The sequence below is a fragment of the Dermacentor andersoni genome, chromosome 4 (assembly GCF_023375885.2).
Source record: "Dermacentor andersoni chromosome 4, qqDerAnde1_hic_scaffold, whole genome shotgun sequence".
Taxonomy (NCBI): domain Eukaryota; kingdom Metazoa; phylum Arthropoda; class Arachnida; order Ixodida; family Ixodidae; genus Dermacentor; species Dermacentor andersoni.
The window spans coordinates 211,450,578-211,474,902 of record NC_092817.1 but is presented as its reverse complement, the minus strand read 5'-3'; the positions used below and the strand labels follow the sequence as shown (position 1 = coordinate 211,474,902).

The 24,325-nt window shown below is 47.4% G+C and overlaps 1 protein-coding gene across 2 annotated transcripts in view; it reads left to right on the top strand.

The window, feature by feature from the left end:
• Positions 1–24,325, top strand: part of LOC126538478 (transmembrane protein 117-like) — a 165,256-nt gene that overhangs the window by 88,743 nt on the left and 52,188 nt on the right. For both annotated transcript variants that reach the window (XM_072288020.1, XM_055074797.2), the window contains one exon: positions 21,378–21,533. In XM_072288020.1, coding sequence (XP_072144121.1) covers positions 21,378–21,533 — 156 coding nt within the window. The remainder of the gene's footprint in view (positions 1–21,377; positions 21,534–24,325) is intronic.

Sequence of the window (24,325 nt, the reverse complement as noted above, 5' to 3'; positions counted from 1 at the left end):
CGAATATAAAGCCTCATTCTGTTGATGCTGCTTCGCTATCCTGTGCTAGGCAGAATCAAATCTGCATGATATTCAGACAGTCTTGTTTGAATTCACTCACACGTGCCATGCACGGATCTCGTGGCGCCGCCGCTAGGCAGCGCAGCGTGTTGAGAGGGAACTGCGAGAGAGAAGCTCGGCTGCATTGCACACTTCATACATGATGCATTTCAGCAGTGGCAATACGGTGTGTTGCTGCATTGCTTCAATCCTAATCGCAATAATAACATTCATAGTGAGATGGGTTCTGCCAGAATATTTTATTTACTGATTGGTAAATAACTGCAGCACCATCGAGGCTTTTGTAGCAGTGTGAAGTACACATACTCTTAACCACCATAGAAGCAATGAAATTGAAATGTAAATTTTATACAAACTATATCATGTATTATGTAGCTTGGGAAGGAAGGGAACAAAAAGAAAAACACTAAGTGTGGATAGTGTGTATGAAGAAATAATTTGTTATCACAAGTGAACAATACTGGCAGCGTGTTCATTTGGGCTGGTTGGTACATGTTGTCACACAGCAGGTTACTTGAACAGCGCGACACAGGACAAAGGAAAAAGCCAAGGACAGAGTGCTGAATTGCAAGTTGGCGCCTCTTTCCTTCATCCTGTGTCATGCTGTTGAAACAACAATGCTCAATAACAACTCTGAGATTCGTGCATGGAACATCAGCTCACTTTTGCTGTTAGTAATGTGAACTTCCTTGCACTAATAGGAAGATGCAGATGACAGGTAAAGGGACTAAGAAGGCTCTTAATCCCAGTTATTGAGCATTTTGGCCAATCAGTTCTGAAATAATTTACGAAGTGGAGGAAGAGTTGCGTCATTGTAGACAAAACATCCCAGACGCCAAAAGTAACCATCGCTGATTCTCTTGAAAAAAATTGGTCTTGCTGGTGATTGTGTGAACAAGGCTTCACCAAAGTGTTCTCCTCGTAAAAAAAAATATTTGGCGACACAAGCGCTTTTTGAAGTTTCCGTGAAGAAACAAGAGTTGGGTGGAGGTAAATTTTTGTGATCAAGTGTGGAACTAGGTACAATAACAAATCCTAATTATGATATTGGGCTGGCATGTTTCTTTCATTTGACATCACCGGTGAACACATTTATTAATTTTTATTAATCACCCTAATTCTTTGAACACTTCTGACAGAGCTAATCTGCCTAGCCATTGTTGAGGATGTGGCTGCGTTCAGTTCTTTTTTTTTTCATTGTTAAAATTCTTAGTAGAGGCAAGGAGGAGCATGGAATTCTTGAAGCATATCACACCAGCATGCAAGGAGATAATTGCATCAGCACAACTTCTATCTCACTGATGCAGAAGAAACTAAGTTTCCTATCCTATTGGCGCTAGCTGCTTGGTCTATTTTGTAATCAATGTTGTGTTGTGTGTGGTTTGGCTCTTCCGCTGTGCATGCTCCCCTGGTTTTCCTGGGAGACAGTTTCTTTTTTCTTTTTTCAATAAAGCACGATTATTTGTCCTCCATTCATGTGCGTGCCATGTCTGTCCTCTGTTCTTAGTCTTTTCACTAGTTTAATTCTCAAGAATATGTACTAACTGACCCATATCGCAACTTTCCTGTAATGACTGCTTGCCATTGTCAGTACATTTCACAATGCAGTGTGAACAGGATGGGAACACATAGAAAGGATGACGACGTGAGCGCTTACTCACAGCTAGTTTTTACTAAAAGAAATACAGTCAAATCAACTTTAACAATATCAGTGTTAACAATAAATCTGGCATAACAATTAGCAGCCGATGCACCGTCAACTTTTGTATGTGTTCTTTGGTAAAATAAACTGTTTGCTACAATGCTCCCATCCCCAATTATCAGTTATAACAATAAAATCGAGCTATTAGGCATGTCCGCCAAAGAAAAAAAGAATAGGTAAAGAAACAAATGTCATGAAAGGTTGACTATGATTGGAAACCTATTCGCTGGGCATGACACGTGGTTGTCATGTTCCTTGAATGTAGTTTCCAAATCATAGTTAGGCTTCAATGTGACCTTTTCTTTCATCACCTACCATGATTATACCTGTTCTGTATTTCTTTCAATTAAAAATTAGTTGTGACTATGCGTTCGTGTTGTTCTGTCTTTGTGTTCCTGTCCATTAGCGCTCTTTTCCAAGCTCAAGCTTTTGTCAAGCACAGGCAAGTAGAGCATCTCATGCTTGAACTGAAACGAGTTGTACATAATGAAGTATGCGTAAATAATTACTTGTAATGATTTACATGTTTTTGTAGTTTTGTAATTGATACACTACTCTCTTTTACTGAGTAATGTGAACTGTAGTTCGTTTACTTTTTTCAGTAGGCGATTACATGTAACTATTGACAAGACAAGCTGTAACAGGCAAAACAGCATTCAGCATTGACTTGGTGGGAATTACAGTGTAACGCCGCACTGCATCCTGCCAAATACACACGCTCAGTAAGGCATACCCTGATGCTCAGTGTTTGTTTCCTTGTATTGTAACAGAACAGGTAACTAGACCGACAGGGTGGCCATCACTGTTTATTTCAGCTCATCCCAGCCCCCCACTTCTTCGTCTTTGTGTTCGGAATCACCTTTCTCGCTTCTTCTTCTTCGGCTAGGTTACACTTCCCCACCTTTCTGCGTCACCCCTCCTGGGGTGATAACGAAGAATGTTGCTTATGGCCGCAAGCTCCAGCTGTCCATTATTTATGTACCAGACAGTTTTGAGTACACCTTGTTGCACCGATAACTTCACTACTTCAAAAGGTCCAAGAATCTTTGCTTCACTGGCCGATAGTCCTTTTCGAATGAGCACATGGTCTTGTAGTCCAACATCTGGTGTATGGCCTTGGCGCCACTTGTCAAAGTGAAACTTCATGGCTTTTCTATATTTGTATCGCTCCTCAGATGTTTTGCAATGCTCAGATAGCATTAGCCTGTCTGCAATTCCAAGCTCTTTGTCTGTGTTTAGCTTTGGAACCTCACCATAGGCAACCAAATACGGACTGCACACAAGACTGCTTGTACGAGTCTTGTTATGATGAGCCACAGCTGCTTCTAAACAACATTTCCAGCTGCTGTTAAAATTTGGATACATCGACATGAGACATCCATGCAAACATAGCGAATTGCTACAAAGGAAACCCATATGGGTTACTCGAAAGAAAAGCCTCACAGTTGAAAAAAAATTCGTCCTGGTCCGGGACTCGAACCTGGGACCACTGCCTTTCCGGGGCTGCCGCTCTACCATCTGAGCTAACCACGCGGCTAGCAGATGGCAGGGTGAAGTCGAAAGGTGGTGGTCCCTGGTTCGAGTACCAGACCAGGACGAATTTTTCTTCAACTGCGAGGCTGTTCTTTCGAGGAACCCGTATAGGTTTCCTTTGTAGCAATTTGCTACGTTTGGGTGGATATCTCATTTTCCCTTTAATAATTACTTCTCTCCACCTTGCGGGCTTCTGCAGAACTATTATGTCATCGACATGAATTGTTTCAAATCGTGTATCACGCTCTCCGCCGTTCCATTTCCCTGTGGTTGATAGGGCGCACAACGCCGCAGTGTGATGCCACAACTCTCTGCCCACTATTGAATCTTCCTGCTAATGAATGCAAGCCCATTGTCTGATATCACAACCTTCAAACTGGAGAATATGCCTCTGTCTAGGAGGGCTATGACACTGTTTGCGTCTTCCTTGCCGGGCCATGCAGCCACCATTATGGTATATTGATCTATTGCGACCAGAAATGACTGAGTTTTGCGTACACCTGGAATTTCATTTTTCAGCTCGGCAAAGTCTACATGTATGACTTCAAAAGGTTTGCCCAAGTGTTCAGGCAACACAGGCTCGTCTGGTCATGGCCGGTACTTGGCTTTGTTTATGTGGCACGAATGGCATGACCTTACATAGTTTTCAATATCTCTTTTCATGTGTTTTCATCTAAACCTTTGAAAAATCTCGTTGTATATCCGCCAGAAACCATTGTGGCCACCGGACTCTGGGGTGTCGTGGTACAGGTGGAGTATTTTCAAAACAAGAGTCTCGAGTACCATGCATTTAACCGTTTTCAAAATATAGGTTGTCACATCCTTCCCACAGCTTGGTCATATTAATCATCACATGTGGGAGCTCAATTGCCAATCGAGAGAACGGCGTCTGTCAGATGGCTGCCTGAACGATGGAATATTTCGAAGTCATATTGTTGTAGTTCATTTATCCAATGAGCAAGCTTCCCTCTTGGTTCCAACATGTTCAGGAGTTAAGTCAAGGCTTGATGATCTTGATATAATTCAAACTTTATTCCATCGATATGTGACCTCCACAAAGAAAGCAACAAAATCCCAATAAAGAAAGTCGTCAGGCAGGGAGATACGATCTCTCCAATGCTATTCACAGCGTGTTTACAGGAGGTAATCAGAGACCTGGATTGGGAAGAATTGGGGCTAAGAGTTAATGGAGAATACCTTAGTAACTTGCGATTCGCTGATAATATTGCCTTGCTTAATAACTCGGGGGACCAATTGCAATGCATGCTCACTGACCTGGAGAGGCAAAGCAGAAGAGTGGGTCTAAAAATTAATCTGCAGAAAACTAAAGTAATGTTTAACAGTCTCGGAAGAGAACAGCAGTTTACGATAGGTAGCGAGGCACTGGAAGTGGTAAGGGAATACATCTACTTAGGGCAGGTAGTGACCGCAGATCCGGATCATGAGACTGAAATAATCAGAAGAATATGAATGGGCTGGGGTGCATTTGGCAGGCATTCTCAGATCATGAACAGCAGGTTGCCATTATCCCTCAAGAGAAAAGTGTATAACAGCTGTGTCTTACCAGTACTCACGTACGGGGCAGAAACCTGGAGGCTTACGAAAAGGGTTCTACTTAAATTGAGGACGACGCAACGAGCTATGGAAAGAAGAATGATGGGGGTAACGTTAAGGGATAAGAAAAGAGCAGATTGGGTGAGGGAACAAATCATCAAGTTAATGACATCTTAGTTGAAATCAAGAAAAAGAAATGGGCATCGGCAGGACATGTAATGAGGAGAGAAGATAACCGATGGTCATTAAGGGCTATGCACTGAATTCCAAGAGAAGGGAAGCGTAGGAGGGGGCGGCAGAAAGTTAGGTGGGCAGATGAGATTAAGAAGTTTTCAGGGACGACTTGGCCACAATTAGTACATAACTTGGGCAGTTGGAGAAGTATGGGAGAGGCCTTTGCCCTGCAGTGGGCGTAACCAGGCTGATGATGATGATAATGATGATGATGATATGACCAAAAATAGCGCACTGCCGTTAAAACAGCCAAAGCCTCTTTCTCGGTCGAAGTATTATTAACTTGACAAGGGCTGAAGGTGTAGGAATAGTAACCTATCACTTGTAGCTGCTGACTCGGGGAAGATTGTGTGTCTCTTTAGTATAATATTGCCCCAGTACCATAGATGCGTCAGTATTCATCTCAAAGGGCAGACTGTAGTTTGGTAACGTAAGCACTAGGTCAGACAATATACGATGTACAAGTTCCAGATAGGCTGCCTCGCATTCTTCAGTCCAGAGAAAAGGGACACCATTTTTGGTCAGTTCAGCCAAGCATTTTGCTATATTCGGAAAATCTTTGATAAATACTCTGAAGTGGCCAGCAATACCAAGAAAAACTCTGAGTGAATGCAGATCATGTGGCTTCGCAAGCTTCGAGATTCGTTACACCGACTCTTGTTTGGTGCTCTTGGTGACACCATCAAACACCCTTCCAAGAAAAACTACCCGAGGCTCGAAGACTTCACTTTTTCTTTGATTTATCTTCAGATCTGCATCACTAAGTGATTGCATAATAGCGGCCAAGCGCTCCGAGTGCTCTTTTTCTGACCTAGAGTAAACTATAATGTCATCGATGTAGACGTTGCAGAAGCGTCCAAGATGTGGCTTCATAACATTATTCATCATCTTTTGAAAGAAAACTGGCAAATTCTTCCAACCAAAAGGCAGTCTATTATATTGTCGCAGTACAATGCAGACAGCAGAGATGGAGACGTTCTTCAAGAACCGCAGGACAACTTGTTGAAAAACAAACAGGCCAGAGACACGTCTTCTTTGTCCTCGCCGAATCTCACTGACCCACTAGATGAAGTCCGTTAATGTCTCTATCTTCATTGTCTTCTGCATAGAATACACACGTCATTTGTCTCTCCCTGAGAGAGCATCGTCCCGATGCTAGACCATAAGTGTCACTTGCAGAAGTAAGGGTCTCTCGCATGGTTATTCGCTCACATACGGCTTCATGCGGACAACGTGCACAAGTTCAGGATGGCGAGTGCGGCGCCGCGTAGAATTGGGACTATCGGGGACGACTTCATACTTGACATCACTGAGTCGGCGCAGTACTCGATATTGTCCGAAGTATCGTCTCAACAGCTTCTCGGAGAGGCCTCGTTTCCGTATGGGTGTCCGAACCCACACTCTGTCGCAGACGTCATAGATTGCCATTCGACGGTGAAGATCATAGTGCCCTGCGTCGTAGTCTTGCTGCTGGCAGGTCCGCAAGCGTGCGAGCTGCCGAGCCTCTTCTGCGCGTTGCGTAAACACATCGGCGTCTGTATCAGTGTCGTCAAAGTCCTGTGGAAGCATCGCATCCAATATCGTTCGTACATCCCATCCGTGAACAAGGGTGAACGGAGTCATGCGCGTCGTCTCTTGTTTCGCCATGTTATATGCAAAGGTGATATAAGGTGGGATGTCGTGCCAATTTTTATGTTCAACATCCACATACATGGAGAACATGTCTTCAATTGTTTTGTTTAGGCATTCTGTTAATTCGTTGGTTTGTGGATGGTAGGCATTTGATTTCCAATGAGCCGTTCCACTTAGCAGCAAGACGTGATCTAAAAGCGCAGCCGTGAATGCAGTTCCTCGGTCTGTTATTATGACGGTTGGTGCGCCGTGTCGCAACACAATGTGCTCAATGAAAAAGCGCGCTACCTCGGCTGCTGTGCTCCTCTGGATTGCCTTTGTTTCAGCGTAACGTGTGAGATAGTCGGTTGCGACGATAACAAAGCGATTCCCTGCAGTAGAAGTAGGAAGTGGACCCAATATATCCATTCCGATTTGGTCAAATGGTCTTCGAGGAACCTGGACGGGTTGTAGGAGGCCGGCTGGTTTTGACGGAGGCAACTTGCGCCTCTGGCAGTCGAGGCAAGTGCGAACGTGATGTTTCACGGTGGTGATAAGTCTCGTCCAGTAGCACCTCTGCTGCACTCTGGCCAACGTTCTCGTGTAGCCTAAGTGACCAGAAGTCACCTCGTTGTGACAGGCTTGAAGTACTTCCGTACGAAGAGCTGCAGGAATGACGACCAGATAGGGGGACCCGATCGAAGAAAAGTTTCTTTTGTAGAAGACTTCGGCCCGCAAACAAAATGACAACAGTCCCCTTGCAAAAACTCTAGACGGTTTCGTGGATCTGCCCTCTAAGTAATTGATGAGTTCAAACAACTCAGGGTCATCCCGTTGTTGTTGCGCGATGGTGGATGTGTCCACAACACAAAGAAATGCCGAGTCTTTTTCGGGTGGAGCAGACAACTCTATCGGCGATTGAGACAGGCAGTCAGCATCCGTATGTCGTTTCCCCGACTTGTACTTGACAGTCATGTCAAACTCTTGCAGCCGTAGGCTCCAACACGCCAGTCGTCCAGAAGGATCTTTAAGGTTTGTCAGCCAACGCAATGAATGGTGGTCGCTGATAACCGTGAAGTGGCGGCCATACAAATATGGTAGAAATTTCATAACCACCCATACAACGGCGAGGCATTCTATCTCAGTTATGGAGTAATTAGCCTCTGTGCGTGAGAGTGTTCTACTTGCATAGGCAAGTACTCTTTCTGTGCCCACCTGCCGCTGCACAAGAACAGCTCCCAAGCCAACATTGCTGGCATCAGTGTGGAGGAATGTAGGAGTGGTCTCATCAAAGTGAGCAAGCACTGGAGGTGTCTGGAGACGTTACCGCAAGTCGTTGAATGCACCTTGCTCTTTGTCGCTTCATACAAAAGCAACGTCGTCTCTCGTCAGGCGAGTTAACGGCGACGCAATGCGAGCAAAGTCCACAATAAACCTCCGGTAATAGGCACAGAGGCCCAGGAAACGCCTGACAGCCTTTTTATCGGACGGTACGGGAAGCTGTGCAACAGCGGCAATTTTTTCAGGATCCAGGTGGACACCTGCGTGGCTGACGATGTGACCCAGGAACTGTAGTTCTGTGAAGCCAAAGCGGCACTTCTCCGGCTTCAGGGTGAGACCGGCGGACTGGATGAACTGCAGAACCGCTTCAAGCCATTCGAGGTGTTTTTCAAACGTTGTGGAGAACACGATGACGTCGTCCAGGTACACTAAGCAGGCTTTCCACTTCAGACCCGAAAGCACAGTATCCATGAGGCGTTGGAACGTAGCAGGGGCTGAGCACAAGCCGAAAGGCAAGACTGTAAATTCATATAGGCCGTCTGGCGTAAGGAAAGCAGTTTTTTCACGGTCTCTCGGATCTACCTCAATTTGCCAATATCCGCTTTTTAAGTCCATTGAAGAGAAGTAACGCACGTGACGAAGCCTGTCGAGTAAATCATCTATACGGGGAAGTGGATACACGTCTTTCTTTGTCACCTGATTTAGTTTTTGGTAGTCCATGCAGAAACGCAAGCTGCCGTCTTTTTTCTTGACTAGAACTACAGGAGATGCCGAGGGACTCGTTGATGGTTGGATCACGCCATCTTCCAGCATTTTTGTCACTTGTTGTTGTATGACTTCACGTTCTCTGGCAGCCACACAATAAGGATTTTGGTGAATTGGTCTTGCCGTATCCTCTGTAATTATCCGATGCTTTGTTAGAGGCTGTGGGGATGCGCGACCCTCACGCGTCCCCTGATATGTTGGTTTTCCCGCACGGCTCGCGTGGCCTGGTGCCCGCGGCGGTCGGAGTGGTTGAAGCGCAGCACGAGAGATGGCGCGATTGTTGTGCTGCTACCGGCGGGGTTACTTGGGTGCGGGAGCGGAAGGCGCTTCCTTTTTGGGTCGCGACAGGAAGCAGTACAGACGTGCCGTGCCGCGCGTGCGCCGATCCATGCTTCTGCGAGACCGTCTCGCGTGGCCGCCTTGGAACGCGCCACCGTTCGCGTGACCGTACATGCGAACGACCAGGCGTTGGGATCCAGCATGGGGCGAACTTATTCGCTCGCTATCCAGTCGCGGTGAGTCGGACTTCTAGATTTGTCGCGCGCCCATCGGCATGTTTTGGGGATAGCAACTCGGCTAGCAGGCATTGATCTATGAAAGGTGCAATAAATGCCCTTGTGATTGTTTGCACTACTGTGTTGTCGTTCCTTTGTCCCAAGAGCACGGGAGGAGAACCCCACAAGGTGTCCGTCCGACACTGGACGTCGACGCAAACTTCGACAATAGCATGAGTAGCCGCTCTCGTTCGTGCTGCAATAAAGCAGTGCTGACGTCAAGTGCAGAAATTGGGTCTTGCATAGGCGCTTCTTCAAGTAGTGAACAGCAGCCGCGAACATCCCCAACACCATCAAAATAAGCTACACCCATGCACTTTGGAAGGTACCGTCTCTCTGTGCTAAAATTGCTTAGTAACAGGTTCGTGTGCCTGTTGGTGACATTTATGATTCCTCCTGTGACCGAGATACCATGAGTGAACAACAATGTGTTTATTTGGTCGGCAACTCCATCGCAATGAAACGCTGCATCACATGCTACCGAAACAAGGGTACGTGATCGAGGTGGGATGACGACGTCTTCTGCTAGACGAAAGGAGTTGCGTTGCGGCGATAAGCAGTGGACTAAACCAGGGCTCTTATAAAATGTCACCATGCAGTCCGGGATGTTAATTACGGTGCCATATTCTTTCAGGAAATTCATTCCAATAATCAAATCTTTACAGCACACTGGAAGAATGATGAAAGCGGCCACGAAAGAAGAATCCAGGATGCTAATTCTAGCAGTACATCTTCCAGTAGGCATCAGTAATTGCCCGCCTACCGTCTTTATGTGAGGTCCCGTCCATGGTGTTTTTACTTTTTTCAGGCGGAGGACGAGTTCCTGACTCATTATAGAGAAGTCGGCACCAGTGTCGACTAATGCTGTCACTGGCTGTCCGTCCACCAAAACATCAATGTTGTCGCTCACAATTTCTTCGGTGTCGGGGTTTAGCGGCTTCACGTCGTTCTGCAGCGGGAATGTTGGGGGCTTTTTATTGTCTTGCGGTGGGCCTGCAACCTTACTCCCAGAGGTCGGTGCCTTCAGTTTCCCCGGCGTGGGCTGGGTGACCTTTGTCCTTGGAGGTCAGCAAAGGTACGTCCAGTAGGTGAAGGCATCTGACGCGGAGGGGTTGGAGAGCGCGACCGACAGCCGAAATCGTACTAAACATGCCACACGGATTCGTCATTCGGGTGCGCTATTGGAGGTCCCTGAAAAGCAGTTTCGTCGCGGCGTAGCATGGAGTCGTCATTTGCACGTCGACCATAGTACCGCGAACGAAAAGGTCGAAATGATGTGTCGCGATGCCAGCATTGACGCGAAATGTGGCCGGCGCCTCCGCAGTGAAAACAGAGTGGGCGCTTATCAAGGCCATGCGTTGGTTCTCCGAAATCGCGGTCGCGTGGTGTCATGTTGTGGCGTTGACCAAGGCGCTGGGAATGGCGGCTGGTGGTATGACTGTAGCTGTGTAATGGGTGCGTGCCTCGAAGCCTCCTCTTGTGGCGGCCACCAAGGAGTGGCTGCCAGAGGCTGTGGTACGGCGGTGTGACTGGTGGATTTTGCACTAGCCCCGCGAACAACTGCTCTTTCACACCTCGCATGAGGTAGGGCAATTTTCTTTCTTCAGTCAGGTTCAGGTCGACTCTACGAAAGAGGCGGGCCATGTTCTCGGCGGACATTGTGACCGACTCATTAGGTTGTTGTACTCATAGCTCCATGGTCGCGTCGGTCGGCAGTCGCAAAAGTATCCGTGATTTTCTGACGAACGTCATTCCATGTCGCTAGGCTAGCTTCGCGGTCGTCGTACCAAGTACGGCCGCTGTCGTCAAGGGCGAAATAGACGTGGGAGAGCTTTTGCTGCTCAGTCCACTGATTAATCAGTGCGACGCGTTCATACTTGTCAAGCCAGTCTTCAATGTCTTCGAAGACTGCACCCGATTGCAATCGGGAACCAGAGGATGCAGAACAGTTACTTGCTGTGGACTCGAAAACCGGCTGCTTTGGGATGCTTGTGGTGGGCTGGTTTCGGCCATTGTGAGATGTGTGCAGCTCCTGGAGACAAGTAGTTGAAGAGGGGAGAACTCTGGGGTAAGGCCTAGCAGTCGACGACTAAAGCGATGCACAGGTGTCGTAACTGGTGATAGCATGTCCGGGCTAGAGGAACGACTCCCGGAAGGACTCCGGAGCATCAGGCGCGGTCAGTACCCCGCACCTCCATGAGTGTCGCAGTACAACGCGGACAGTACAGATGGAGACGTTCTTCAAGAACCACAGGACAACTTGTTGAAAAACAAACAGGCCAGAGACACGTCTTTTTAGTCCTCGCCGAATCTCACTGACCCACTAGATGAAGTCCGTTAATGTCCCTATCTTTGTTGTCTTCTGCATAGAATACACACGTCAATATTCATATATATCAAAAGGTGTCATAAATCCTTAAAACTTTTTAGTCTCCTCTACTAAAGGCACTTGCCAAAAGCCCTTGTAATGATCCAAGCGAGAGAAGACGCTACAACCACCAATTTCATTGATAATTTTGTCGATGTGTGGCACCGGGAAAGGGAACAGGTCAGTTTGTTAATTTGACGGTAATCGGTGCAAAGTCTATACATTCCGTCTTCTTTCGGCGCTATAGTGATGGGTAATGCAAAGGTAGACGTGGACGGTCGGATAACACCAGCATCGAGCTTCTTTTGCAGTTCTTCCTTGAGCCATATCTTCTTATCTCGCGACATGTTGTAAGGCTTGCGTTTCACAACTGTTGTATCTCGAAGCTCAAATGGTAGTTTAAACTTGGATGTAGCCTTAGGATAACCTCCTTCACAGAGGAGCTCCGGGTACATCCTCGTGACGTCATCTGCTGTAGTGGGCTTCCGAAGGCTTTCACTAAATAGGGAGAACAATGACAACTGGTGATCATATTGAGTAGTAGCTTGGCCATCCTAATAAAGATTTAGATGGAGCTCTTGCATTACTGGGCATGACAAAATCATTGGGTATTTTACTCCATCGAGGAACAACGCTTTGGTTTTGATGCTCTTGCTCTGACACTTGACGATTACCTCTGCCCACTCATTGTGCACTTGCTTTTTGCCGTCGTATCCATACACACTGACTGGAAAATCTTTCACTGGGTTCAAGTCCAGAATATGTTTCTTGTTCACAACGGTGATGGAAGCTTCACTGTCGACCGATGCGCTGACTTCTTTTCCATTTAGTACATGCACTGGAACATATACCAAGTTGGTGCGCTCTACAAGAAATATTTTGTGTTGTGGTCCCGGTGAATTGTAATCAGAGGTGTGTGCAGCTGCCTTCCCACTCTCCTCTTGATATGCGACTTGTTTATTCGGTGAGGGCCAGTTCATCTTGGGATTTCACATTATCATAACCGCTCACTGGTTGCTCAACATTATAACACAGCCCTTTTATCTTCTGTAGTAACTCTTCAGTGTTGTTTGACTTTCGAAGCTGAACACAACACCACATGTCTTCTGGAAGTCCCAGCATTATGAGCGTGACCAATGAAGCCTGGGGTAGAGCAGAGCCAGCTAAATGCAGCAGTCTCCATTTCTCAAAGAAATGGTCAAGAACCGGCCCGTAGTTGTACTTGTAAGACATAGCTTTATCCCAGTTTGAAGCTTGTTCTCACCCAATGTAAATAAAAAGCTCTGTTTCCACTCGTTCCATGGGCGTTCATCTTTTTCAGAAGCTCGAAGCTCGTGCCAAAACTTTGCACTACCTCCCAAGTATAGACGCATGTTCATAAGTTTCGTCTTTATCCTGTCCCCAGCAATTCCTGTCACAGGCGTATTCATAAAAATCAAGCCATTCCCGGCACTTCCTGTGTACGACCAGTTGTAGACCTCCAGCCTGACAAGCTGCATCAGAATCAGAATCAGTTTATTCAAAGCAAAAATGGTGATAATTACATGGTAAGTATATACAGAAGGAGGTCCCGTAGTTAGAAACTGAAATGGGACCTCCTCTGTGTGATGACTAATTGATTAATAAAAAGTGTGATTCAATGTGTGTGTGTAAATAAGTGTGATTAATAAAACAACAATGGCAACATGTGAAATTTCCGATAATAAAGGTTTTAGGAGACAAGGCATAAATGAATAGAAAAGCAGCAGATGAATGTGTTAAGCAATAACAAGGCTTTGGATTAGACAACAAAAGGTGAAACTACAAAAAATTGCTTTAAAAAAAAAGAAGTAAACAAAATGCGAGAGACATATAAAGAAACAAAGTGAAAGTTAAAAATATAACACATAGTACACTCAAATGGGAAAGTCGGAGGAAACTAAAAGAAAATACTTAAGTTCTGTACGAAACCTGTGAGCTTTGAACAATTTTAAAGGGAACGGTAATGTGTTCCACAGAAATAAAGCTGTGTCTAAGCTGTGATAAAGCGTGTCTTCCTCATTTGCTGAAAGTTTGCTTGCAATAAAAAATAAAATAGTTGCTGCTGATGCCGGCTATTCGCTTCTTGCAACTTCATTATATTGTGCATCAGTGCATTTGCACTGTGGTCCTCTAAATCGCAGTTATGAGAGGTTAATTCGGTTTTCGTGAAGATGGGATTTCTGCGGTGGAACCGCGAAGCTTGCAAGAATGCATGCCGTCTGCGCCATGCTGGGGATCACTCATGGCAATCATGAAAGCCCTCGCCAGCGTTCGATTTCTGGTAAACAAGTTGCAGTAGTAAGAGTTAAATATGACTAGTGATCACCCGAACAGGACTGCTATTCACCGTGACACACTGTGCAACGTTCACCGGCTCACCACAGGAAACTGTAACATCGATGCGCATTGTCCATAGAAAATCGGTGGGGCTCAAGCGAGTAGCACTAGATTCCATATGGGCCTGTGCCAAATTTGTAACAGAACAGGTAACTAGACCAACAAGGCGGCTATCAGTGTTTAATTCAGCTCATTCCAGCCCCCACTGCTTCATCTTTGGAATCACCTTTCTCGCTTCTTCTTCTTTGGCTAGGTTACATGTATTAACACTGCAACCAATGTTGACCGACAAGTTCAAACAGTATTGCTATGCCTCGATAGCAATACCAATCAGAACGTTGACACCAGAAAATCACCTACAGACAATATTTCCAGTTTTTCATTGATGCTACCAGGAGTGCCTTCTTCAAGCCTTAGCAACGACGAAGTGCTGAAATAACCCAGATGGGAGCATTGTGGCATTGAGCAACCACAGTCCTGTGTGCAAGGTGTTCGTGTTGACACGTGTACTTATTTGTCTTTATCTGGCGCCATGTTTCACCGCCTAACAAATGTTATCGCACAGCGCGGGACGTGCCTGCACGTATCCGAAGTTTCTGGAAAGTTATCGATGCTTCTATCCGCTGTCTGTTGTCGCCGAACCTTGTGTTATCTGATTTCATCGCCTGACGTGAATGGTGTAGAACTTTGTGGAAGGCACGCGGGTCCCAGCGATTACTCTAGAACATTCGACGATTGATGTATAAAAGCGGACGCGCTTGACCCGCTGATCAGATTTTCGACGATCGCCGACCGTGTTCACCGCTATCATTGTGCTATAAGTGTAGCCTGTTTTTGTGGCCACAGGTTCGCCTAATAAAAGTTAGTTTTGTCCTTCACAGTATTGCTACTGTGTTGTTCAACGTCACCACCACGTGACATCTGGTGGAGGTGCTGTTTATTGATGTACCGGACGCCCCCGACAAGCCATGATCCAAGCCCGGACCGCAGAGAGAACACCAACGTAGTCCCGGTCCATCGAGCAAGCCGCCGTCTTCAACAGCTGCCCCCGGAGCACGGACTTCTACTGGAGAAGACCAAGAAGATTGTGACCAAGGCAACCCCAATGGCAGCCCCAGCGCCCCCATCGTGCTGCAGCAGCCCAGGGAACCACCGACGTCCCGCAGTTCCACATTTGAGGACCCGGAAAGCTGGCTGGAAACGTATGAGAGGGTCGCTACATTTAACAGCTGGGCAAGCGACGACAAGCTACGACAGGTCTATTTCGCATTGGAGGAAGCCGCCAGGACGTGGTTCGAGAATCGAGAAGCCACCTTGATGACGTGGGACCTGTTCCGAATCGGCTTCCTGCAAACATTTGCAAGCGTCGTGCGAAAAGAGCAAGCCCAAGGTCTACTGGAGACCAGAGCGCAGCTGCCGAATGAGACGATCGCGTATCTTCACTGAGGAAATGAGCCGTCTGTTCCGCCACGCCGACCCAGAAATGTCCGAGGAGAAGAAAGCCCGCCTACTGATGCGTGGTGTAAAGGAGGAACTTTTCGCCGGAATGGTAAGAAGCCCACCGAAGACCGTCGACGGGTTTCTTCGTGAGGCGACGAGCATCGAGAAGACACTGGAATTATGGAACTGGCAATTCGACCGCCGCACCAAGCCAACAAGCTACGCCGGAATTCAATCACTGGCCACGGACGATCTGTGTGAGACCATCAGGGCCATTGTGCGCGAAGAACTGCGCAAGGTCTTACCATCGTCGCAGCCTCAAGCGGCCTCGATCGCCGACATTGTGAAAGAAGAGGTGCACCGATCGCTTGGAATTCCTGAGGTGCAACCACAATTACCGCAGCCCCAGCCACAAGCGATGACTCACGCCGCCGTCAACGCCGTCAAGGTCCCCCTCCGCGACCGCGCCAGGGCCCTGTAATGCCACAATTCCGTCGTCCACAGCACAACCACCCATCACCCAGCGCACCTACGCAAGGAATACGGACATTCGGTGAACCCCCGACCACCGCCCGCTCTGCTACCACTGCGGCCAAGCCGGCCATGTGTACCGCCGATGCCCATACCGCGACCTGGGATTGCGAGGCTTCGCCGTCAATGGACAGCGCCCGAGGGAAGGTGAACCCCCTCGTGACATCGCTGAGTACCTCGCCGCTAATCAGTGGAGCCCTCGACGACCGTCCTGTTCGCCGTCACCAGGCCGCTACCTGTCGCCGCAGCGCCGACCATACATTGGCCCAGCCCGGGGCCGGTCCGTCAGCCCATATCCGGAAAACTAAAAGCAGCAACCGATGGAGGTGCAGCTGCCGTTCGTTGAACTGACGAAGATCCTCCGCCGCCGCCGAAGACGCCGAAAAGACTATCTCGACGACATAACAACGACGACACACCGCCGTCCCGACAAAGTCTGGCAGGAAAGAACACGTCGACGAAAGACGACCTGACGACGCAACGTTCCAGCTTCAGTTCAACACGACGCAGCCGTGATCCGATGCCAAGGCCTAACTGTAACGCAAGACAAAGAACCACCGACCTCGACGTGCTTCTCGACGGCCACACAGTCACCACCTTATTAGACACAGGAGCCGATTACTCCGTCATGAGTGGACCCATCGCAGCCCAATTGAAGAAAGTTAAGACTGCATGGGAAGGCCCGTTAATTCCGACCGCTGGAGGACACCTCATCACGCCGAGTGGAATCTGCACGGCAAGAATTACCATTCATGACCGGACTTACCCTGCCACCTTCATTATCCTGCAACAGTGTTCATGAGACGTCATTCTCGGCAAGGACTTCCTGAACCAACATGGCACAATCATCGACCTGAATCATCGACCTGAAGTCGAAGTCAATAACGCTGTCGGAAGATCAAGCGATACAGCCGGAGAGCCCTCGTAGTCACCACGGCTTCAGTGTGCTCGAAGATCAAGTGAGCATCCCGCCTTGCTCCAGCATTGTTATTTCGGTCGGCACCGAAACACCCGCTGACGTAGAAGGCGTCATCGAAGGCGACCAACATCTACTGCTCGACCACGAAATTTGCGTCGCGAGAGGCATCGCTGGACTGCACGGAGGAAACACGAAAGTGTTACTGACAAACTTCAGCCAGGAGTTCAAGCACATCAACAAGGGCACGACGATCGCATACAATGAGGAAATTCAGGAAACCAGCGATGCGTTTGTCCTCTCGGATTCTGTCGCATCTAACACGACGACCGTAGTTCCCGAGCCAGACTTCGACGTAAATCCAAGTCTCCCGATGAGCAAGCAGCAACAGCTCAGAAGTCTGCTTCGACGATACAAAGACTGCTTTTCGACGTCGTCGAGGATTCGACAAACACCAGTCGCAAAGCATCGCATAATAACTGAAGAGTGCGCTCGACCACTCCGCCAGAGCCCTTACCGAGTTTCGATGCGAGAACGCGAAGCTATAAGACAACAAGTTGACGAAATGCTGCGTGACGACATCAACCAGCCGTCGAAAAGCCCATGGGCATCTCCAGTTGTTTTAGTGAAGAAAAAGGACGGAACCCTACGTTTCTGCGTCGAATATCGTCGACTGAACAAAATCACGAAGAAAGACGTATACCCCCTCCCACGGATAGACGACACATTGGATCGGCTCTGCAATGCTAAATACTTCTCATCAATGGACCTCAAGTCTGGCTACTGGCAAATAGAAGTCGACGAAAGGGATCGCGAAAAGACCACCTTCATCACGCCAGATGGCCACTATGAGTTGAAGGATACGCCATTTGGACTGTGCTCGGCGCCTGCAATGTTCCAGCGCGTGATGGACACGGTTTTAGCAGGATTGAAGTGGCAGACCTGTCTTGTTTACTTGGATGACGTCGTCGTCTTTGCCGGAAATTTAGACGATCACCTTAAGCGGCTTGCGACGATATTAGAGGCCATCAAGTCATCAGGGCTCACTCTGAAGCCAGAAAAGTGTCGCTTCGCTTACGATGAGCTTCTATTCCTAGGCCACGTCATCAGCAAATCTGGAGTACGCCCCGACCCGCAGAAGACAGCTGCCATCACAAAGTTCCCGCAGCCAATCGACAAGAAGGCAGTGCGCAGATTCCTTGGCATGTGTGGCTACTATAGGGGCTTTGTCAAGGACTTTTCACGCATCGCGGAGCCACTAACACATCTTACAAAATGTGATGTCGAGTTCAAGTGGGAAACGCCTCAGGCCGACGCATTTCAAGAACTCAAACGACACATGCAGTCGCCGCCGGTACTTGCACACTTCGATGAGGACGCCGATACTGAAATCCACACTGATGCCCGTAGCCTAGGCCTCGGTGCCGTCCTAGTCCAGAGGAAAGACGGACTTGAACGGGTGATATCTTATGCTAGCTGGTCGCTGTCAAAAGCGGAAGGCAATTATTCTATGACTGAAAAGGAATGCCTCGCCATCATTTGGGCTACAGCAAAATTCTGCCCTTACCTCTATGGCAGGCCATTCACAGTCGTCAGCGACCATCACGCATTGTGTTGGCTAGCTAACTTAAAGGACCCTTCAGGACGGCTGGCGCGGTGGAGCCTCAGACTACAAGAATATAACGTCACCATAATATACAAGTCCGGAAGAAAACACTCTGACGCCGACTGCTTATCACGCACCCCCATCGATCCCCCGCCGCAAGACGACGAGGACAACGACGCCTTCCTTGGAATAATAAGCGCGGAAGACTTCACTAAACAGCAGCGAGCAGACCCGGAGCTAAAAGGCTTCGTCGAGTACTTGGAAGGGAGCACCGACGTTGTCCCTAGGGCATTTAAGCGCGGGTTGTCTTCGTTCACACTACAAAACAACCTGCTCATGAAGAAGCACTTCTCACCAGTCCGCGCCAGCTACCTTGTTCTACTGTCAGCGCTGTGTCCAGAAGCACTGCACACCCTACACAACGATCCAACCGGTGGGCAGCTCAGATTCTCCCGGACACTGTCGAGGATACAGGAAAGGTATTACTGGCCGCGTGTGACCGCCGACGTCGCCCATGCCGAGACTGTCAAGACATGCCGAGACTGTCAGCGGCGCAAGACACTACCGACGAGGCCAGCAGGATTACTACAGCCAATGGAACATCCTCGTCGACCATTCCAGCAGATTGGGATGGATTTGTTGGGGCCGTTTCCGACGTCAACATCTGGGAATAAGTGGATCGTCGTGGCGACGGACTACCTCACCCGCTTCGCTGAAACTAAAGCTCTACCAAAAGGCAGCGCAGCCGAAGTGGCGAAATTTTTCGTCGAGCACATCCTGCTGCGACATGGTGCCCCAGAAGTCCTCATCACCGACAGAGGAATGGCTTTTACAGCAGAGCTCACCCAAGCCATCCTGCAATACAGCCAGACAAGCTACGGGAGGACAACTGCCTACCACCCGCAGACGAATGGTTTCACGGAGCACCTGAACAAGACCCTCGCCGACATGCTAGCAATGTACGTCGACGTCGAACACAAGACCTGGGATGCCGTCCTGCCGTACGTAACATTCGCTTACAACACGGCGGTGCAAGAAACAACACAGATCACGCCGTTTAAGCTGGTTTACGGCAGGAACCCGACGACGACGCTCGGCGCCATGCTGTCGCACGTCACTGACGAGGAGAATCTTGACGTCACTACCTATCTCCAGCGCGCCGAAGAAGCCCGACAGCTCGCTCGCCTACAGATCAAGACCCAGCAGTGTACCAACAGCCGACACTACAACCTCCGATGACGCTTCGTCGAGTACCAGCCCGGCGACCGTGTTTGGGTATGGACCCCGATACGCTGACGAGGACTGAGTGAGAAACTATTGCGACGCTATTTCGGGCCCTACAAGGTCATCTGACGTATTGGCGCACTGGACTATGAGGTCGTGCCAGACGGCATTTCGCATTCACAGCGGCGGCGCGCACGATCTGAAGTGGTCCACGTGGTGCGCCTTAAACCCTTTTATGGACGCTGACGAACTTTCTTATTTTGTTGTTTTCTTTGCTACGAGTGCTTTTCTTTATTATTTTCGTTTATTTGCAGCATCGAGTCAATGCTTTTTAAGAGGGGGGTATTGACACGTGTACTTATTTGTCTTTATCGGGCGACACGTTTCACCACCTAACAAATGTTATCGCACAGCGCGGTACGCGCCTGCATGTATCCGAAGTTTCTGGAAAGTTATCGATGCTTCTATCCGCGGTCTGTTGTCGCCGAACCTTGTGTTATCTGATTTCATCGCCTGACGCGAATGGTGTAGAACTTTGTGGAAGGCACGCGGGTCCCAGTGATTACTCTAGAACATTCGACGATTGATGTATAAAAGCGGACGCGCTTGACCCGCTGATCAGATTTTCGACGATCGCCGACCGTGTTTGCCGCTATCGTTGTGCTATAAGTGTAGCCTGTTTTTGTGGGCACAGGTTCGCCCAATAAAAGTTAGTTTTGTCCTTCACAGTATTGCTACTGTGTTCTTCAAAGTCACCACCACGTATCAGTATGTTACAACACCCCCCTCCTATTTCGCGCGCGCATCAACCGAGTTTTCAGTGTCGCTGCTCATGTCTTCACCAGAAAACAAGGAACAATAAACGATTAAAATTTTGAAAGGCAATTGTAAGCGAAGGTAAATGTGTGAAGGACTGCAAAGGATGCACTAACACAGCTTCGCCAGCTCATTCTATGTTTTATATAAGTTGGGAGCAAAATAGCAGAAAAGTAATAAATTACATTTGAGCAATTCCTTAATTACTTCCAGTGGGCCAGTAATTTGTCACTGTAATCAATTACATTTTTAAATAAGTAATTGTATAAATGTAATCGGTAATTTTTTGTTTTTCCATAACGTAACTCTTTTTCTGTAAGTTAGACTGGAAGGCATCAGAAAGTCATAGCTCTTTCAGCTTCGTACAATTTTTGGCATGAAAGCTGTGTTGGATAGAGTGAACTCCAAAACAGATGTTACCATCAGCTGATTAACATAATGTTCACTGTGGTGAGGGTCAGGCTTTTCCTGCAGGGCAAATGCAATCGTGTCGCAAACCGATTCATTGCAAGTTAAGGATTCTCACTATATTTTATTGCAATCCCAGGGGAATCTCTGGAACTAAAGAGAAATGCAGTGACAAATGACCTGGTGGCAAGTTACAACACACAGGAATCGGGACTTGAAGCAAAGCAGCTACAATTAATGTGTTAATGTAATGACTTGAGTACCAGAAAAAAACCCCAGGTGCCACATATGACATTGAACAGTGTTTCTTTTTGAAGGGGGGAGGGGGGCTAGTCAAGTTACACTTCAAGAAGAGAAAATGTTCTAAAGTGGAGGAGCTGGGAGTATGTTGTTGACAAACTGCGGTGGTGCTGCAGGCAAGTGGTTCAACTATGGCATCATTGTGGCGGTGATGCTGCTGGACCTCAACATGTGGAAGAACCAGATCTTCTACCAGCCGGAGGACTACGGCCAGTACACTGGTCCCGACAACAAGGTGCACACTGTGGTCAACTATGCCACACTAGCCACGGGTGAGCAGCAGGAGTCATTCCAGTGCGTGCTCACTGCGAGCATGCCACGCGCAGTTGCAGGGCCAGGTGTTCTTTCTTTCTTTCTTTTCTTTATTTGCCTATAAAATGATGTAGCACAAGCACTGTTTAGACATGTAGCTGGTGGGTCAATGAGTAACAATTACTCATAAGCAGGTGAACTCATTGGGGATATAATGGCATCATGGACAAGGACTCAAGCATTAGAAACAACATTGTTGAATTAAGCTGTCTCAGGCGGAAGAAGAAGCCCCTCCTTGCACACGAGAGCCCGTGCTCACGAGCATGCGCAGCCAGAGTCTAGCGAAATGGTTGAAAAATAAATATTGTTCCTGATGCTTTAAGCCTCACTTCTTGCCAGTACACCACCTTAAAGGGCCCCTCACCAGGCCCCATAGCAAATTTTGGTTATACGCTGGAAGTTGTTACGTGTCCTCTAGGGAACGTTCTGCCTCAAAAGTTTTTCAAGTCGGCTCATTAACAGCCGAGATATAAATATTTCAGTGCTGCAAACCCATGTTTTCAGCAGGCAAGCTCCACTGCATAGCGAGACTCCCTCTCCACTCGCCCCGTCTAGCCTTCGCAAGTGAAGCCCTGTCTTCACTTTTTTTTTTCCAGCGCTACACATTTGCGCTGACGGCATTGAGTGCGACCGGCTGTCTTATTCGCACAGCGCATGATTTTGCGCGCTGTGCACAAGGAAACATGACTAGCGGTATAATTCAGTGCTACACAAATACTGAGGCAGAATAAGCGTATCGCAGAGCATGATTTCGCGCTGGAGCACGGTAGAAAATTGCATAGTTTCAGTACCTATGCACGTGACCGCACGACCGTGGGAACAAGCCGACGAAGCGGAAGTACATCTCTCTTGCTTCGGTGCGAAGTAAAGCAAAAAAACACGAAGACATTCCGTTTGTGTGGTTTATTATTTCTCTAAACTTCCATTCGTCAGTTCAAGCAACAGATCACACAAATAACAGATGGTGCCTTGAATAATTCTTGAAGTCACACGTCGCCACGGGCGATGTCACACTGCAGACTCGAGTACGTAGGTGCAGGGTCGTGACTATGTCATCCTGCAGCTTGGAGCACAGCGGCCGTGAGGAGAAGAAAAAACGGCGTTCGGTTTGAAATTTCAGATCTTTCCGCAGCGTGTAGTGATGTAATAGTTTGCAGACACGATTGTTATCACACAATGTATGCTCTGTACTTGTCAGCTCAAAATGGCCAGACCTGGTGAGGGGCCCTTTAAACAAGATCATATATTAATATACATTCTGAGAAGAAGAACAAGTACAATAACCAAATGGTGCAATAGAGAAGACGTGCTCTAAAAGACAGCAGCACACAAACAATAATTAGAAATGTCATGATAATAAGACCAAGCTCATATAGTATTGTTTTAATAAAGGGCCGGGATTGTGGGATACTTCTTTTTTATATCAGGGGGTATACTGTTCCAAGTTGGGGCTCCAGTAGTTGTAAACTGACATGCCCCGTATACATAGTCAATAGGAGGCCAATTAAAATTGTGCCGAGTAGTGTTTCTGGTCATTCGGGACAAACAATGAAATATGCTTACAGGAAAATTAAACCTTTTCTTTAGTTAATCTGGTTTGGAACTTCGCAATTTGCACAGATGTCATGAGCGAGTAGGCAACATGTGGTGATCATTCAACACGTGAAAAATTCACGAAAATGGCCTTCATGCCATCAGAGTTTGTTACAATTCTATCCAAAGGAAAATATGGCACTGCGCTGCTATTGTATGACTGGGAATGCCGAGAATAAAGAGCTGTAGATTGACGCCATGTTCTGATGGCCAGGACACTTCCTTGATCTCAAAGAACAGTGCTTTATCTGTCCCCTATGGTTGAGCCAGAACACAGTGTAAGACAGCATGTTTGCTACTAACCCACTAAGTGCCATGCTTGAGTCATAGACGATCTTTCGTATGATCACAGCAGTGAGTGTGTGACCCCAAGAGACTGCCGGTCACATGCCTTATCAGTCCACTACACCAGAATAAAAAGCGTCTTTTCAAGTTTTTTTCAATGTAAGGAAAGTCTGTTTTTACATGTTTGGATAAAAGAAGGGCACCATAATGCCTGAAAACTAATACTACTCATAATTTTTATACAAGTTACGGCAAACTTGACTTGTAATATTACGGTTATGTACAGGGGAAAGCGTTGAACATCTGCAGGATTCTGTTTTAGTGCATTATCGCTACACCCCATTACCTTTTTTTTACCCGCTAAATTTAGTGGGCTACGTCAGGAGGCAAAACCACAAGTTTGCGGGGGCCTATGTTTATAAACAGAAAAAAGGTCTATACGTGTCTGTTGGGATAGCCCGCGCTAGCAGCACAGCCTGCCTTCCCATGTTTCTACATCTGAAGGAAAATATGTATAAAATATACTCGTCTGGGCATTGATGCACGCGCCTGTCCAGAATCTTCTTTTCTCATAGAACAAGTAAGGTTTAGATTAAGAAACTACCATAATTATAATTGTTGTTTATTGCAAGTGTAAATTTTTGTTTGAATTTTCTGAGTTAAACACTAAAATATTCAGCAACGCCGAAAATAAATAGTAGCATTTTAATTTTAAGCCTGCTAGCGTGTTATCTAAAAATTAAATTTCTAGCACTTACGTAAAACCTCTAGCACACGGGGGATAGAAAAAAATTCACACAAGAACTCCTCTGGTACTTGTCTAAGTGTGCATAAGCATTGTGCCACTTGCTCAATTCCATGCAGCCCGGTGTCA